Below are 19,737 nucleotides of genomic sequence, written 5' to 3'. Positions count from 1 at the left end.
CAAAGTCAGAGAACTGACACTACCTGACATTAAGACTTACATTAGTATCAAGACTGTGATGTTAGCAAATAAATAGACATACAGACCAATGGAACAAAATAAAAAGCCCAGAAATAGACACACAAATATAGTTAATCAACCTTTGACAAAGTAGCAAAGGCAACTTAATGGAGATAGTCCTTCCACCAAATAGAACTGGAAGAACTGGATAGTGACATGCAAAAAAACTGAATCTAGTAACAGACAGTACATCTTTCACGGGAAGTAACTCAAAATGAGTTATAAACCTATATATATATATATATATATATATATATATATATATATATATATATATATATATATATATAAACTATAAAGCTACTAGAAAGTAACATAGAAGAAATCTCATGTAACCCTGGACTTGCTAACAGGTTCTGATTTTTTTTCTTCTTTTTTTTTTTACTTTTTATTTATTTTTGAGAGAGACAGAGACAAGAGACAGAATGCGAGTGGGTTGGGGCAGAGAGAGAGACACACACACACAGAATCTGAAGCAGGCTCCAGGCTCTGAGCTGTCAGCACAAAGCCCAACACGGAGCTTGTATTCATGAGCTATGAGATCAAAGCTGAGCTGAAGTCAGACGCTCATCTGAGCCACCCAGGTGGCCTTGCAACAAGCTCTAATTATAACCCCGAAAACATGATCTGTGAAAGAAAAATTAATGAGTTGGACTTTATTAACATTAGAGACTTTTAGTCTTTATTAACATTAGAAACTCTTTTTTTAAATGTTTATTTTTGAGACAGAGAGAGCGTGAGTGCGAGCATGAGCAGGGAAAGGGCAGAAAGGGGGAGACAGAGGATCTGAAATGGGCTCCATGTTGACAGCCCGATGTGGGGCTTGAACTCATGAACTGTGAGATCATGACTGGAGCCGAAGTTAGACCCTTAATCAACAGAGCCACCCAGGCACCCCTAGAAACTGTTAAGAGGATGAAAAGACAGGCCAGACTGGAAGAAAATAAATGCAAAATACATATATGATAAAGAACTTGAAACCAAAATATGCAAGAACTCTTAGAACTGAAAAATAAGAAAACAACTTAAAAGTGGGTGAAAGGCTGGAATAGACATGTCACTAAAGAAGATATATAGATGCTCAACGTCACTCTTCATCAGGGAAATCAAAACCACAAATCAAAACCACACTGAGATACCACCTCATGCCAAGTCAGAGTGGCTAAAATGAACAAATCAGGAGACTATAGATGCTGGCAAGGATGTGGAGAAATGGGAACCCTCTTGCACTGTTCGTGGGAATGCAAACTGATGCAGCCACTTTGGAAAACAGTGTGGAGGTTCCTCAACAAATTAAAAATAGATCTACCCTATGATCCAGCAATAGCACTGCTAGGAATTTACCCAAGGGATACAGGAGTGCTGATGCATAGGGGCACTTGTACCCCAATGTTTATAGCAGCACTTTCAACAATAGCCAAATTACGGAAAGAGCCTAAATGTCCATCAACTGATGAATGGATAAAGAAAGTGTGGTTTATATACACAATGGAATACTATGTGGCAATGTGAAAGAATGAAATATGGCTTTTTGTAGGAAGATGGATGGAACTGGAGAGTGTTATGCTAAGTGAAATGAGTCATACAGAGACAGATACCATATGTTTTCACTCTTACGTGGATCCTGAGAAACTTAACATAGAAGACCATGGGGGAGGGGAAGGAAAAAAAAAAGAGAGGGAGGGATCCAAACCATAAGAGACTCTTAAAAACTGAGAATAAACTGAGGGTTGATGGGGGGTGGGAGGGAGGGGGAAGTGGGTGATGGGCACTGAGGAGGGCACCTGTTGGGATGAGCACTGGGTGTTGTATGGAAACAAATTTGACAATAAATTCATATTAAAAAAAAGAAGAAAATATGTAGATGGTAAGTAAGCACATGAAAAGATTCTCAACATTATGTGTCACTAAGGAATTGAAAATTAAAACAACAGTAAGATACACTACAAATTTATTAGAATGGCTAAAATATTTAAAAATTGACAATACTAAATACTGAAGAGGATGTAGTACACAATAGGAACTTTTATTCGTTGCTGTGTGAATACAAAATGGTACAGCCATTTTTAAAAAGTTTATTCAGGGGTGCCTGGATGGCTCAGTCGGTTAAGCGTCCGACTTCAGCTCAGGTCATGATCTCACTGTCCGTGAGTTCGAGCCCCGCGTCGGGCTCTGTGCTGACAGCTCGGAGCCTGGAGCCTGCTTCCGATTCTGTGTCTCCCTCTCTCTCTGACCCTCCCCCATTCATGCTCTGTCTCTCTCTGTCTCAAAAATAAATAAACATTAAAAAAAATTAAAAAAAAAAAAAAAGAAAAAAAAAGTTTATTCATTTACTTGTTTAAGCAGTCTCTACAGTCAATATTGGTCTCAAACTCATGACCCAAAGATCAAAAGTCTCATGCTCTTCTGACTGAGCCAGCCAGTGCCCGAGTATAGACATTTTGGCAGTCTCACCAAAAGATAAAGCAATTGTGTTCCCATTTACCCAAGTCAGTTGGAAACTTATTTATGTCTATCCAAAAACCTGCACGTGAATGTTTACAGCACCAATCATAATTGCCAAAAAACTGTAAGCAATGAAAACATCCTTCTTGATTACGAGGTAAAAACAGGTTAAATGGATAACAAACTAATACATCTATACAATGGAATATTTTTCAGCAGTAAAAAGAAATGACTTATCAAGCTACAAAAAGACATGAAGGAACCTTAAATGCGTACTGCTAAGTGAAAGAAGCCAATTAGAAAGGGTACATACTGTATGAGTCCAACTATACAACATCTTAGAAAAGGCAAAACTATAGAAACAAAAGGGCCAGTGGGTGTCAAGGTTTTGAGGAGAGACAGGGAGGGATGAACAGGTGGAGTACAGGGGATTTTTAGAGCCATGAAACTATTTTTTACGATACTGTATATATATGATGTTTTACATTTACCAAAACCCACAGGCCTGTCCAACACAAAAAGTGAACTTTAATGTAAGCTTTTACATTAATTAAGATTTATAAATTTTATTTATTTATTTACAAATCAATCAATAATGATTTATCAGTATTGGTTCATTAAATGTACCACACCAATACAAGATGTTAATAACAGGGAAAACTTTGCAGAGGAAGGGGTAAATATATAGGAACTCCCTATACTATCTGCTTAATTTTTCTGTATATCTAAAATAAAAAAAAATCTATTAATTAAAAAATTGCACTAGAAGAAATGTAGAGAATGGACTGAAAAGGAACTACAGGGAATGCAGGCAAGAATGTCAGCTAGGAGGCTATGGTAATACCAACTTTCTCTCCCATGAACAGTGTATGAGAGTCAATATTTATTTTTATTTTTGCCAGAAATGGGTATTATGATTATTAGTAAAAAATTACTTATTCAAGTTCATATTTTCTTTAAAAAAATTTTTTTTTCCAACGTTTTTTAATTTATTTTTGGGACAGGGAGAGACAGAGCATGAACGGGGAGGGGCAGAGAGAGAGGGAGACACAGAATCGGAAACAGGCTCCAGGCTCCGAGCCATCAGCCCAGAGCCTGACGCGGGGCTCGAACTCACAGACCGCGAGATCGTGACCTGGCTGAAGTCGGACGCTTAACCGACTGCGCCACCCAGGCGCCCCTCAAGTTCATATTTTCTTAATGACTAATAAGGCTGAGCACCTTTTCATCAGATAACTGACCATTTGTTTCATTTGTTTTTCTGTTTTATGTCCTTTGTCTATTTTTCAGTTGAGTTGTTTGTCCTTTCCTTATTGATTTACAAATTCTTTGAGTTCAAGCTTCTGTATTTTATCAGTTTTTAAAATATCTTTTTTTGGGGGGTTGCCTGGGTGGCTCAGTTGGTTAAGCATCTGACTTCGGCTCAGGTCATGATCTCACAGCTCATGAGTTCAAGCCCTGCACTGGGCTCTGTGCTTTTTTTTTTTTTAATGTTTATTTATTTCTGAAGGAGAGACAGAGCATGAGTGGGGGAGGGACAGAGAGAGAGAGAGAGAGAGAGGGAGACACAGAATCCAAAGCAGGATCAAGGCTCTGAGCTGTTAGCACACAGCTCAACCTGGGGTTTGAACTCACAAGCTGAGAGATCATGACCTGAGCGGAAGTTGGTCGGTTCAACTGAGCTACCCAGGTACCACTAAAAATATCTTTTGAATTTTATAACATCATTTGTAACCACTGCATACTATTTTATTAACATATTATAGCTTACTCATTGTTTAAAGCCAGTTCTCAATAGTCTTATTTATTTTTAAAGGTTTATTTTTGAGAGACAGATAAGGCATGTGTGGGGGAGGGCCAGAGAGAGAGTGGGAGACACAGAATCCAAAGTAGGCTCCATGTTCTGAGCTGTCAGCATAGAGCCCGATGTGGGAATGGAACCCACAAACCATGAGATAATGACCTAAGCCGAGGTCAGATGTTTAACCAACTGTGCCAACCAAGCACCCTCTCAATAGTTTTTTAATATCACAGATACCATTATGAAAATTCTGTGCATAGAATTTTCTCCATTATGAATTCTTTCCTTTGAACACCTTTTTGTAATTGAAATTACTGAATCACACAAACACATTTTTATACTTTTGATAGGATATTATCAATTTAACTGGCATCAGCAATATATTAAAATTCTAGATTCACTTCATACTCACAAGCACTAAGTATTATAATATTTAAATACATTTGCTAATTTAGTGACATAAAATTTTTCTTTCATTTTTTTAAAACAGAAAGAGTGAAAAAAAAATAAAAAAAATAAACAGAAAGAGTGAATGTACTTGAGTGGGGGAAAGCAAGAGAAAATCTCAGGCAGGCTCCATACCCAGAGCAGAGTCCAACATGGGGCTCGATCCCACCACCTCAGGATCATGACCTGAGCGAAAACCAAGAGTCTAATGTTCAACCAACTGAGTCACCCAGCTGCTCCTAAAATTTTTCCTTTTATTTACTTGTAGTTTTCTTTAACTTTTAGTGAAAACCAATACTTTCTCATATAACTGGTTTTGTTTTTTCTTGAGAAATTTTGGTTTATATTCTTGCTCACTAATCTATAAGAATATAAGGATTTTTTCTTTGATCACAATAACAGATCTATATGGATATTTTAATAGTAAACTAGCCCTCTGTTGTCTCCATTTGCTGCAAACACTTTTTAGATTCTATTGGTTTCCATTTATTTATTATCATTATATATTTGTGAGATATAGAAAATTGAATTTTTATGTAGTAAATCTAACAATTTCTCCTTTGTGAACAGTTCTATCCTTTTTTTTTTTTTTTAAAGAGTTAGAAAGAGAATGTGAGTTGGGGAGGAGGGCAGAGGGAGAGCGAGAATTTTAAGCAGGCTCTGGGGCACCTCTGGTGGCTCAGTCCATTAAACATCCAGCTCTTGATTTCAGCTCAGGTCATGATCTCAAGGTTGGTGAGACTGAGCCTCATGTCAGGCTCTGCACTGATAGCATAGAGCCTGCTTGGGATTCTCTCTCTGTGTCTCTTTTTCCCCCTCTGCTTCTCCCTACCTTTGTGCACGTGACTGCGTGCTCGCTCTCTCTCAAAATAAATAAATAAACATAAAAAAAAAAAAGAAAAAGAAAAAGGAATCTTAAGCAGGCTCCATGCTCAGGGTGGAGCTTGACATGGGCTCAATCCCATGACCCTGGGAGCCTGACCTAAGCCAAAATCAAGAGTCAGATACTCAACCAAATGAGCCACTAAGGCACTTTTATCATTTAAAATTTTTTTTTAAATTTAGATTTAAGTTTGTTAACATACAGTGCAATATTGGTTTCTGGAGTAGAATTTAGTGATTCATCACTTACATATAACACCCAGTGCTTATCACAAGTGCCCTCCTCAGTACCCATCACTCCACCCTAGCCCATCTTCCACCCACCTCCGTCAACCCCCAGTTTATTCTCTATCATTAAGAGTCTGTTGTGGTTGGGGTGCATGGTGGCTCAGTCAGTTAAGCATCCAACTCTTGATTTCGGCATAGGTTGTAATCTCATGGTTTGTGGGGTTGAGCCCCCTGTTGGGCTCCACGCAGACAGCATGGGGCCTGTTTTGGATTCTCACCTCCCTCCCCTCCCTCCAACATCTCTCTCAAAATAAATAAACATTAAAAAATAAAGTCTGTTGTGGTTTGTTTCCCTCTCCTCTCCCTTCCCACATGTTTATGTGTTTTGTTTCTTAAATTCCACATATCAGTAAAATTGTATTATATTTGTTTTTCTTGGACTGACTTATTTTGCATAGTATAATACATTCTAGCTCCAACCATGTCATTACAAATGGGAAGATTTCATTCTTTTTGATGGCTGAGTAATTCCATCGTATATAAATACTGTATATTCCTTACCCAGTCATTAGTCAATGGATATTTGGGCTCTTTCCATAGTTTGGCTGCTGTTGATAATGCTGCTATATATTTTGTATCTTTTGGGTAAATACCTAATAATGCAATTGCTGGATCATAGAGTAGTTCTATTTTTAGTTTCCTGAGGAACCTCCATACTATCCTCCAGAGTGGCTGCACCAGTTTGCATTTCCACCAACAGTGCAAGTGAGTTCTCCTTTCTCTGCATCCTTACCAACACCTATTGTTTCTTGTGTTGTTAATTTTAGCTATTCTGACAGGTGTGAGGTGGTATCTCATCATGGTTTTGATTTGTATTTCCCTGATCACGAATGATGTTGAGGATCTTTTCATGTGTCTGTTTGCCATCTGGATGTCTTTGGAAAAATGTCTACTCATGTCTTCTGCCCTTTAAAAAAAATATTTATTTATTTTTGAGAGAGGGAGAGGCAGAGGGAAAGGGGGACAGGGGAAGAGGGAGAGAGGGAGAGGCAGAGGGACAGGCAGAGGGGGAGAGGGGGAAAGGGGGAAAAGGGGGAGAGGGAGAGGGACAGTGCACGAGTAGGGCAGGGGCAGAGACAGAGGGAGAAAGAAAAGCCCAAGCAGGCTCCAGCTTCAGCGCAGAGCCTGATGCAGAGCTTGAATGCACGAACCGCAAGATCATGACCCAAGTTGAAATCAAGTCACACACTTAACTGACTGAGCCACCCAGGTGCCTTCTGCCCATTTCTTAACTGGGTTATTTATTTTTTGGGTGTTGAGTTTGGTAAGTTCTTTATAGATTTTGGATACTATCAGATATGTTGTTTGCAAATATCTTCTGCCATTCTGTAGGCTGCCTTTTAGTTTTGTAGATTGTTTCCACCTGTTCTATCATTTCTAAACCTAAATGACTATACTCCATTCAGTAGTTTGAAAATTATACTTTCTTTGTATTTTTCAAGATTCAATGATTTATGTTTAACTTATAATTATGACTAAACTTTTTGTTTACAATAATAGTTATCATTTACTGGGTATTCACTATATAATAGGTACTATTCTAGGCCCTGTTTATATATGTAAATTTATTTAATCTTTACAACTACTCTCTATAGGTTAGTTATTTTTAGTATCCCAATTTCAAAGATGAGGACACTAAAGCCTAGTGTGGGTGGTTAAGTAATTCAGCTATATCACACAGGTAGTATAGTTGGCAGAACCTGTTTTTGTTTGTTTTTATTTTTGAGAGAGAGAGTCTGAGCAGTGAAGGGGCAGAGAAGGGGCCAGAGGATTTGAAGCAGGCTCCGTGCGGTCAGCAGAGAGCCTGATGCAAGGCTCAAACCCATGAACAGTGAGATCATAACCTGAGCTGAAGTTAGATGCTCAACCAACTGAGTCAGCCAGGAGCCCCCAGAACCTGGGTTTTAAGTAGCACAGTCTGACTCCAGAGCCTGTGCTCTTAACCAATATATCATATACTGATACTCAAGTTATCTCAATGCCATTTTAAAGAAATAATTCTTTTTTTTAACCATTTTTTTGTGATGTCTCCTTTACTAAAATTCTTTTCACAGGGTCTCTTCTTGGGACTATTAAAAAAAAATTTTTTTTAATGTTTATTTTTAAGAGAGAGGGAGAGAGAGAGAGTGCGAACAGGGGTGGGGCAGGGAGAGAGGGAGACACAGAATCCAAAGCAGGTTCCCTCTAAGCTGTCAGCACAGAGCCTGACGCAGGGCTCAAACACACGAACCGCGAGATCATGACCTGAGCCGAAGTCGGACGCTTAACCAACTGAGCCACCCAGGTGCCCTTCTTCTTGGGCTAGTTTGCTCTACTGATTTGTCTTTTCCAAAAATATCAAGTACTTGAAGAAAAAAACAATCTTAAGACATCCTTACCATACACTGGCGTCTTCCCTGGCAGGATGACGATAATGAGCTGCAGCCCTGAGTAGGTGTTCTTGAGATGCCGGAACATGGGCTCCACGCTGTCCGCCCCCTGCGCGTATTTGCAGAAGCAAGGCTGGCCCTGGATGGGCATCCCTGCATCTTTAGAAATCTTACGCAGCTGGTCCGTGAAACCCCTAGAAAGAGAAATCACTAAAACTAAATCCTTTGTCTAATTATTCACATCTACAAAGTGGAATGGAAAGTTTGAGAAGTGAATGGAAAATGAAGCAAAGATCTGTGTGCTCCATATATGAAGAGGTCACCAAGATTACTGAAATAAAGGCAATGGGGGGTCAGTAATCTATTTTCCAAACTAAGAACATTACTATAGAATTATGTGGTATTCTGTAGTTTATAAAGGGCATTAGTAATACAGTGTGCTGGTTAAGAGTTCATTTCTAGACTTAGCATGACAGGTTTCAAACCTAATTCTGTCAATTACTAGCTCTGAAATCTTAAGCAAATTTTTTTAGTTTCTCTCATCTGTAAGATGATTACTTCCATTACAGAATTGGTGTGAATAAAGTGAGATAATAAATGAGCTTAGCACACTGCCCAAGACATGGTAAGAACTTGATAAATTTAAACTATTGTACGTTTTCTTTTTTTTTTAAATAAGTGTTTATTTTTTTTAACATTTTTATTTATTTTTGAGAGAGACAGAGAGAGAGACACACACACAAAGTGTAAATAGGGGAGGGGCAAAGAGGGAGACACATAATCTAAAGCAGGCTCCAGGCTCTGAGAGGTCAGTACAGAGCCCGATGTGGGGCTCGAACCCACACACCGTGAAATCATGACCTGAACTGAAGTCAGACGCTTAACTAACCAAGCCACCCAGGTGCCCAATTTCTTTTTTTTAAGTGTTATTTATTTATATTTGAGAGAGACAGAGAGAGAGGGAGAGAGAGAGCACATACATGAGCAGGGGAGGGGCAGAGGGAGAGGGAGACAGAGAATCCCAAGCAGGCCCTGCACTGTCTGAGCAGAGTCTAAATGCAGGGCTCAAATTCACAAACCGTGAGACCATGACCTGAGCTAAAACCAAGAGGATGCTTAACAAAACTGAGCCACTTAGGTGCCCCATTGCACATTGTCTAATTTGATCATGACAACATTCATAAGAAAGTGGTAGGTGAGGTATTATTTCTATTTTACAGATGAGGCAACAGTTTCAGGGACAAGTATTTGACCAATGTCTAATGGCTACATGAATGTAGAGTCAGAAGTATGACCTACTCCAAAATTTCCTTCCACAATATTATGTATCTGATACTAGAACAGCAGGGAAGGTTGTGTCTTCAGAAAAGATATATTAAAAAAAAAAAAAAAAAAAAAGAAACCAACATTTAAGAACAAATGAGGCAGGAAGCATTTCAATGCATTTTATCCACACTAAAAAAACCCCAGAAGACTAAATCCATATTAAAACAAAATTCTGCATTTAACTTAAGATAAACAAGTAATGATGTCATGCTTTAACAATCACTTTACTTGTTTTTAAAACAAATAAGGTCCTAAGCCAAGGATCTGAGTCATCTTTGCTCAAAAACATGCTAATTCCCTTAGAGACAAAGTTTGTAGGAATTCCCTTCTCCTTTTCCTTATTAGTGTTTAATTCAAGAAGTATGAAGTTGGATATTTTCAGTCAGCCTGAACAAGAACTACTAGCTGAAAGATTATGAGATTTCTCTATCAAGCCATGAATAACAAATGTAAAATGAAAAGAATAAGTCTAAGCCTGACAAACAACTGGAGGCATTTTCTTTGGTCTTAAGGTCAAGATAATCATAGCATCGTAGTAAACTATCCTTCTGACATTTTACTTGAAAGCAAGGGGATAAAAACTCTGGAGAAAAATGTATATTAAGTGAACCTTAAGACATACGTTTAGAAATTTAGAGTTAATAAGAAGTGAACATAATTAAATAGAAAAAATATTTTTCTCATATGAAGGCAAAGCAAATTCTGAACTGACCTGGTTGGTAAACTGTATCTTTCAAGAACTATTCATTATGAGTATACTTTATAAGACCTATTAGTGGAGATTGAACTTAGACAGTAATCATTTTCTTTCAAGGAAGGTGACAAAATGGAAGTCTGGAAGCCTGTCCACTGAAAATGGACCATTTTTTGTTTGTTTTCAATTTAAACAGAAGCTTACTGAGCACTTATATGCTGAGGAAATGAATTTGGGAAAAAGGGAAGAAAGTGGTGGAGATGGAGGTCAAATTTTCGAAAGGAAGTGAAAATGAAGAGTTAAATCATTTTTTCAAGGAGCTCAATTGAGAAATAAGGATTTTATTTCATCCTCACCCAAGAGATAGGTATTATTATCTATAAAAAGGTGAAAACTGAAGCATAATGAAATTAAATAAATTATTCATGATAATATAGCCAGGAAGTGGCAAGGCTAGGAATTAAACATAACCTATTTGCCATCAAAAGCCAATGATGCTCCTTCCATACCACATAAGCTGGACTGTTAAGGTGCCTACAAGCATGAATCAATAACTTTACTAACAAATTCAGAAAGTACTGACAAGAAACATTTTCAAAGGCTCAGTGATTACTCCATATTGAGACAATACAGTTAAAACATTAGCTAAAGTAGTTTAAAATTGAAACACAAAAAAATTCTCAAACCAATGTAATGATATGCCTTACTTCAATATTTCTTCTCTGCACTGCCTCTGTGTGGCGAAACAAGCTATAGCCCACATTTTTATTTCAACTCCTGTATGGAACTGTTTCCCTCGCATGTCCCATACTCCATGGCTTGGTGTTGCTACTGTCCGATTCTACAGAAAAAGGAAAAAGAGAAATAAGGCAAAAAAGAAATACTTAACATACAATTTATTTTAATGAGCTGAAAAGAAAAACATTTCAAATTGCTGAATTGATGTATATCTGACATTCTACATGTAATAGGCTACTCTACATCAATAGTATTTCTATTTTTTATCCTACAAAACCAAAACATCTAAACTCTGGCAAAGATACCCAGAAGAAAAAAGTATTGTTGGAGTAAAACAACACTTTCTAATCTCAGACTTAGTTGGGATGCCCTTCTCTTTATAAACAGAAATTGTTTTTAATTTAAAAGCCATCAACAGGTTTTACCCGTCCTCCATACTGCAGCATAGGTGCTGGGAGTACACGTCCGGTTACATGGGCCATTTCATCCCGAACTTTAAATTGAAACTCCTGAACAAATGGATCTGTTTCATAATTTGCACTTCTTACCTAACAACAGAAAAAGTTAGTAGTTATTTTCAAAATTTTCCCCAACCCCTGCTTTATTCATTAGAACCTTCTATTTTCATCTCTTCACTGTATCAATAATGTTTTAGATCTAGTAATGGTGCCTTAATTACAGGATAGAGAATCTTAACCTGGGACTACAGATCACGAATGGACTGTAGAAGTCTGTGAACCTCCTGGTAATTTACAGAAATTTAAATGTATAAGGTAGAATAATAAGAAATTTCAACTATTTATAATCCATGAAAATGGCAATTTTATGTGATTAAACCTAATACATTTTGGAGAGGGTGGTCTAGGGATCATTAGAGGAAGAAACTTGTGACCTAAAAAATAAAAACTTCTAATTAGAAGATTCAGGCATATATTATTAAATTTTACTTAGAGTTTGACAGCAGCTATTGATGATTTTGAGGCTTTTTTCCCCTGAATCATTTGATTTACAATCTATATAAAACTACTTGAATATATTCTGACAAAAATTGCCATATTATAAAATATACTTAATGGGATACACTTAAAACAGATAAGGAAACCAGTATAAGATAAATAATTTTTACAAAATATATCTGTAGATACGAAGATTAAGATTTTATTAAAAAAATTTTTTTAAGTTCATTTTGTGTATGTGTGTGTGTGTGTGAGAGAGAGAGAGAGAGAGAGAGAGAGAGAGAGAGAGAGAGAGATAATGAGGGGGAGGGACAGAAAGAGAGACAGACAGAGGATCTGAAGTGGGTTCTGCACTGACTACAGAGAGCCTGATGTGGGGCTCGAACCCTAAGATCATGACCTGTGCTGAAGTCAGATGCTTAACTGACTGACCACCCAGGTGCCAAGAATTTATTTTAATTCAGTACAGACTTGGACCTCATAATATAATTCATGTTTATAGCATACTATAGTAACTATGTTTTTTCAAAACATATTTACTTGGTCTCAGTGTAGAGGTCAAATAAGGTTACAAAATGAAGGCAGTATTCAAGTGTTTGAGCAACAATCCATTAAAAAAAAACTATATAATTTAAATATGTAAAACAAAAATCTTCCCACAATAAACAGAAGAGTTGTTTTCTAAATTAGGCACTAATGCTTCTCCAAGCTTAAATGCCATTCATTTCTGGTGTGTTTCAGTGTACCTTCATAGTAAAGTTGCAAAGAATAACAACTACTATAAATAAAAACTTGCTGTGTGATGTGCTTGGTGTTAAGTTGTATAATTAATTCCCACAATAAACGTATACCTATAAACGTAGGTCTTTTGTAACTTTTATAATCTTTACAAAGGATAAACCTAAAGCTTAGTTGAGTTAAGTGACTGGCCTAGAACCATATAGCTAAGCAAGTGACCTAGAATCTGAAACCATGTATGTTCTAATTCTAGAATTCCTATTCTCAATCACTGCACTAGTCTTCCAGATGGTATAATTGTAATTTTTTTTAATGTTCATTTTTGAGAGAGAGAGAGAGACAGACAGACAGAACATAAGCAGGGGAGGGACAGAAAGAGAGGAAGACACAGAGTCCAAAGCAGGCTCCAGGCTCCGAGCTGTCAGCACAGAGACTGATGTGGGGCTCGAACTCATGAACCATGAGATCATGACCCGAGCTGAAGTCAGATGCTTAACTGACTGAGCCACCCAGGTGCCCCGTAGATGGTATAATTATAATAATACAATAATGGTAACAGTAAGTAAGCACAGAAGATGGACCCCAGAGCTGTTAGATTCCAAAGCTTGTACTTTAACTACTGTATGATATTCTCTCTTTGGATAGGAAAGCTGAAATAAATGAGTTATAAGTAGTTTTTGAGATTTCACAGAGACAGTGAGAAGTTCTAGCCTCTTAAAGGCTTTAAAACCCTGTCATAGATCATAAAAAAAATCCATGATGAGAACAAATCTGTATTTTCCTAATTAAGTATCGTGTGATAGCTTTTATTTGCTCTTTATAAAACTATACAGGAATTTCCCATAATTGGCTCACAAAATGAAAAGGCCAGTTGTTAACTTTTTTATAACAATCTTCATTATTACTCAAAGCAATATTCCTATTTCCAGACTTTTTCCTTTTCACTTACATAATTTAAATGGCATTCAAGAAGAGAATAAGAGAAGATCCAGGTTCCTTTTATTTTTCATTTTGCCTTATCCCATCAGTTTTATAAAGTGGTACTGCTACTTTCCTTCTCTTCCACTCACAACAACGATATAGCTTAGAGACCCTACATAGTTGGAGCAGTCTTGTATTTCTTTCTTTCTTTCTTTTTATAAAATTTACTTATTTATTTTGAGAGAGAGAGAATGAGTGGAGGAATGGCAGAGAGAGGGGGGACAGAAGATCCAAAGTGGGCTCTGTGCTGACAGCAGGGAGCCCAATGTGGGGCTCGAACTCACAAACTGTGAGATCATGACCTGAACCAAAGTCAGACAGTTAACCAACTGAGCCACCCAGGCACCCCAGTCTTGTATTTCTTTATTCATCCTATACAGCTACCAGTCTGATACTGGGTACTAAGCAATTCTACTGATAGTTAAGACTCACTATTGCTAGTCATAATACCTTGATTTTTCTTCCTTCTCCTTTACTAGGTGGGAGGTAGTAAAGTTCCAGTTCACTAAACTGAAACACTGGTTCTGAGAGAATCTGCTCTAGATCTATAATTAAACAGCTTGGGGTTAAATTAGAAGGACCTAATCCTTCTCATAGAACCCATTAAGGTTTACCCCTAGAACACCAATGAATGACTTCCATGATCTCTTTTAATTCTGATAGTCCATGAAATGGTAATAAGTAAGGTATGAGCTGATAAGGAATGGCTCTTCAGTAGTAGCTCATCCTAACATGTTTTTAATTCACATTTCTAGGGTCAAGTACTAACCAATCTGCTAATCTCCTCTTGTCTATCTGGCGCAGATCTTGCTGTTGCTTTGATCATAGTGGAAGTCTGATTGTCCGTTAGTTTCTTGATACATCGTTGCCCGGCCACGATATTACAGACCTACAAACGGAAAAAAGTTTTGTACTAGATGCATATATCTTTTTTTAACTCTCATTGGTAATTACATGTGAAATTAAAATTTCTTAAAATGTCTGTTTATTATGTTTGAGAAAGAGAGAGAGCATGAGCAAGGGAAGGGAAGAGACAGAGAGAGAGAGAGGGAGGTAGGGAGACAGAGGATCCCAAGCTGTGCTGACATCAGAGAGCCTGATATGGGGCTCAAACTCATGAACCATGAGATCATGAGCTGAGTTGAAATCAAGAGTCAGACACTTAACCAAGTGAGTCACCCAGGCACCCCTAAACTGCTTCTTTTTAATATGTTAAGTAGTAAACAATACTGCTTTATAGTATGATTATAACAGGGTAAAATGTACACTCGATAAAAAGGCTGAAAAGAAGTGTACCAAAATGTTAACAATGGTTACTTTAGAGCAATAAGGATTTGTGGATGAAATTTTCCATATTATTTCATTACTAAAATTTTAAAATAAAATTTAAAACAGTTCAATCTCCAAAATAAATGCGAGAGTCTGAAGTAAGTTATATGCCATAAAAACCCCAACAGAATGATGAACAAGAGGATATTAAGAAACAGCCTAAACACATTACTTCTAGTGGCAGGTAGGTATGTTTCTGTTCCTGCCCCACTTGCAGACAAGGAAGGTGTGGGTACTTCAGCTGAAGAGTATACTTTTCTCTGAAATACTGTGCTACTGTTCTCTCCACAGTTTGGCCATTTTCTAACTGTAAAGGAAAGCTGGAGAAAAAAAAAAGGTACACATTAACAACTCTCATCTCATTATGGTGAGCAAAACTCCCAATCCACTAACTACAGCAAGCTGCCTCATATCATCTCTGCTCTGACAAACACCAGCTTTTCTTACGTTTGATGACTGGCAGGCCTTCTTGTTACATTACAAACACGGTATTTCCGTCTCATTGTTCCACAATGAGTCACTTCAACCTTCAGACCTGTTCCCAACAAGAAAAACTGAGGTTATAGAACTGTCACATGTCAAATATTTATAAAGCCTGTTCACTACAGAAAAACTCAAATTCTAAACAGACAGAAAATTTGTGATACAGGCAATGTGAAATTAACATTTTATAAATAACATTGCTAGTAATGATTACAATCATGATATATCTATCTCCAAATATTTTCCCTATCCTATCAAGATCTACACACTAAAAAACAGAATCATAAAAGTTGCAAAGCCTATAGAGCAAGGGACAAAGTTCTCCATCAATTAAAAAAAACAAAACAACCTGTTTATAATAAATTTAGGTATTTATTGCTGGGAGAGGGAATGAGAAATGAAAGAAGAGCTGTAACAATTCTCAACATACTCCACAATTTTCAAAGTATGTGATATGTGAATAGTCTAGTCATCACACAGTGACTGAAGTTTAGAATTTAATAAATCTCAGAAGGAAGTCCTTCAAAGATTTTTAAAGTAGGAAGCAGAAAATTCCAGGCCCTTTAACAGAGGCAGAGTGACAATTTAGTTGAAGTATAGTATAGTGACACAACTCTCTTACTACTATTAGAAATTAAATGCAACCAAACAATTCTTAGAGCAGGTGACCCTGCCTTCCTATGGAATCACTGATCCCTTTGAGAATCTGATGAAAGAGGTAAACTCTCAGAAAATTGCATATACACATAGATGTTCTGGATCCTTGCAATCCATCTATGGACCATAGGAGTATGAAGATCCCAGACCTGCTTTACAAAGTGAAGCAATGGTCTTTCAAACCACTGGTAAAATCTTTGGGATTAATTTTCTTAAGCAGTACTGTCCAACAGAACTTTCTGAAATGATAGAATGTTCTACATCTGTGCTAATATGTAATCACTAGCAATATGTGTTATGGAGTACATGAAATGTGGCTAGTGTGAAAGTGAAAACTTAATTTCATTAATTTAAGTAGCTACATGTGGGTAGTGGTACCATATTTGCCAGTGCAATCTTGGAGCTACTTAGATAGAAAAGAGTAACAAATTGATACAGTTGCTGCTGCTTACAGATAAGCAACTCCATTACTATGGCTTAGACTCCAAAGGCAGAAAATCTAAAAAGGGGCAGATGAAGGACAACATTTAGTTTCCTGATAGTATTTATGGTTATTATTTTTGCATTGTTTCCCTGTTATATTTGTGATTCCTATTGTGCAGTGGTTTTCAACTACAGGCAATTTTGCTCTCCAGAGAACATTTGGTAATGTCTGGAGACAATTTTAACTGTCATGACTGGGAGGTGCTATGGGCATTTACTGGACGCTAGATTTAGGGATTCTTGGATCCAGGGATGATGCTAAATATCCTACAATGGACGGGACAGCACTACTTCCCACCCCAGACCACAATAAAGAATTATCCAGCCCCAAATGTTAATAGTGGCAAGGTTGAGAAACCCTGAAACAGTGTAATTTATTTTCCTATGTAATCACTAACTGCAGTACCAAACACAAAGTTCATTCACAGTAATATTTTCTTCTGATTTATCAGCACAAATTAAGATGTTAAATGCACATAGCGTCAACTGTACCAGATTGGTATGGATTTTTCTTGAGAAGTACTCCTAATTGAATCAGTGATATAAATAGTTTTTATTAGTAATTACTATTGTAAGACTAAATTTCAGATCAATTAGAGTATAAAACACGCCTCTATATTATAAAGGAAACTAGAAAATAAAGTACTATCAAGAGAAGGCCTTATAAGAAGGAAATGTGAAGTAAGCAATATGAAATAAGCAGGATGTAAAAATATTGTTTAGGGAGAAAACACAATATAAAAATTATAAAATTTTTTCTGTTATCTATACCACCTAGCCATTTGTTTTCAAGTCTTCCCCCTGAATTAAAGAAGTTATTAGTAATATTCTAATAGCCTACTAAATAAGTTTATACCAAAAATAAATTGGTTCTTGTATAAACATATGGTACTTTTACTACATACACTTCCTCTAATATTTCTGTTAAACCATCATGAATAATTATACAAAGGAACAAACCTAAAGTTACTATTGAATATTTAGGAAAAAGTTCAACTGAAACTAATGAATATACTAAATAAACCTATTCGTTACAGCACAGTGTGTATCACTATTTAACAGTTACCATCAAATTCCTTTATGCTGGCTAAAAAATTAAGCCCAAATATATAGCACAGAACATAGAACTTTGATTCTGCTGAGTTTCCATGGTGGGTTACATGATGTATGTTAAAGAGCCTTCTTAAAAAAAAATAATAAGAAGAAAGCCTTTTTGAATTTGAATGGAGAAAAAAAATCATCAGTTGATCAAGTAGATCCAACTCAGATTTTTCTACCCCAAATCCAGGGTCATAGGTGCCTAAGGATTAGACCGAACCCAGGGCTTAGCAAAAAGTTGAAATTAAAAAAAAAAAAAAAATGGACTAGATAATTCTCTGCCCAGGTCCCTCCCGAAACCCTCCATCCAACAAAAAAAAAAAAAAAAAAAAAAAAAAAAAAAATTTTGGCTTTAATAAATCAAATATTTAACCTATAAACTTGGCTTTACCTTCACTCTAACATCAACTTTATAATGCTTTCTAGTCATTTTTTCAGTCATTTCTTTGGGCCCCTGAGCAGTTGAAGTTAAGATCGAGTCCATGCTCTTCGGGCAGCAGTTGAATCCTTGTTCTGTACATCTTGTATTTTCTGTGATAGAGTGGTGATATGAGTTGATTGCATAGTTACCGCAAAATAATGTAAGTGACTTCATGATATCAGAGGTGGTAACTAAGCAGCAACTCCACTGGAAACCATGGTATTTTGATGATCAGACATTAATGGTGGGTAATGCACTAACCTCTCGACAATGTTAACAGTGCAGTTAATACGGATTATGAAAGGACAATGATATGGTTGCAATACACTAATATATGACACTTTGTTATTTTGGCATTTAGATAACTTGAGATAAAATAGATGCTCATTTTCAAAGCAGGAAGAACTTTCCTTTTAATGTTTTATTACAATGACACTCTCTCTCTCCCTTGGGTACTGAATGGCAAAGAATGAATGATTACTGGAGCAAGCAGAATGCACTGAGGTATTCTAACTGATTCAGGGAACTGAAAGATGTTCAGTGAACACTGAAACAGTTCAATGTTTCATTTAAACCAGAAGCTGAAAATTATCTACAACAGTCAAAATCTTAAAATACAAACAAAACAAAACAATTTCTGACTATGTAAGATTTAACACTTACAAATGGAATTTATACTACTCATTCTAATTAGAGAATATCTAATTTTTCTTCTTGCCTAAATAATAAAAAACTAAATACAGTGGAGTCACATCTTTTTATTTTTTATGTAATCTCTATACCCAACGTGGGACTCGAACTCACAACTTCAAGATCAAGAGTTACAAGTTCAACTAAGCCAGCCAGGTGCCCCCAGTGGAGTCACATGTTACATGAGGATTAAGTTCTAAGTTATGAACAAGGCAAGAATTTTATACAATCAAAATTACTCGTGAAAAATACCTTCAATTGCTAATAAAGTACACTGTCAATAGGATTGCATATAAAACTATAAATGTATATTTAAATGTACATAGAAATGTACATTTAGATAAAGATGAATTACACACAAATTTTAGAACACTATTAAATTTTTTCTTTTTCTCTCCAGAAGACCTTATAGAGATGAATTTATGTTAGTAAAATATACATAGGATGCAACACCACTGTACAAATTTTAGCTCTAAATAAAATAGGCAAGATCAGTGATCAACTGTATAATTTACATGAAATAATGGAAGTTCCAATTCTAAAATAACACATGAAACAGGCTAGCTAGCCCCATATCCATAAAGTTTCAAAGGAATAAAATATTCTATCATTTCAGAAAAATAAGGAGGTCATTATATTAGAATATATAAAAATAATGACTCCAGTTCTGCCCTAACAATGTTTTTGGAGTAAGTTTCCTACTTTTAACAGTATTATAGAAGCATTTTCCCATGAGATACTCTTATACTTTTAGCTAGCAACGCAAAGTATTAATAAAATATTAGCTGGTATCAATATTAATTTCATTACTCGGCATTTCTTTCTTTCAAACAATTATCTAAGATGTAATG

The 19,737-nt window shown here is 36.4% G+C and overlaps 1 protein-coding gene across 9 annotated transcripts in view; it reads right to left on the bottom strand.

Annotated features, from left to right (window-relative positions):
* The window catches only part of LOC106973183 (argonaute RISC catalytic component 3), a 115,427-nt gene that overhangs the window by 25,556 nt on the left and 70,134 nt on the right, over nt 1-19,737 (bottom strand). For all 9 annotated transcript variants that reach the window (XM_027059680.2, XM_027059679.2, XM_053211362.1 and 6 more), the window contains 6 exons: nt 15,502-15,589; nt 15,227-15,374; nt 14,495-14,614; nt 11,476-11,598; nt 11,020-11,153; nt 8,302-8,486 (listed from right to left, as the gene is read on the bottom strand). In XM_027059680.2, coding sequence (XP_026915481.1) covers nt 8,302-8,486; nt 11,020-11,153; nt 11,476-11,598; nt 14,495-14,614; nt 15,227-15,374; nt 15,502-15,589 — 798 coding nt within the window. The remainder of the gene's footprint in view (nt 1-8,301; nt 8,487-11,019; nt 11,154-11,475; nt 11,599-14,494; nt 14,615-15,226; nt 15,375-15,501; nt 15,590-19,737) is intronic.

This window comes from Acinonyx jubatus, chromosome C1 (genome assembly GCF_027475565.1).
Source record: "Acinonyx jubatus isolate Ajub_Pintada_27869175 chromosome C1, VMU_Ajub_asm_v1.0, whole genome shotgun sequence".
In the NCBI taxonomy this organism is placed as follows: domain Eukaryota; kingdom Metazoa; phylum Chordata; class Mammalia; order Carnivora; family Felidae; genus Acinonyx; species Acinonyx jubatus.
Note: the sequence above shows the minus strand (reverse complement) of the source record. Positions and strands in the feature narration are given on the sequence as shown.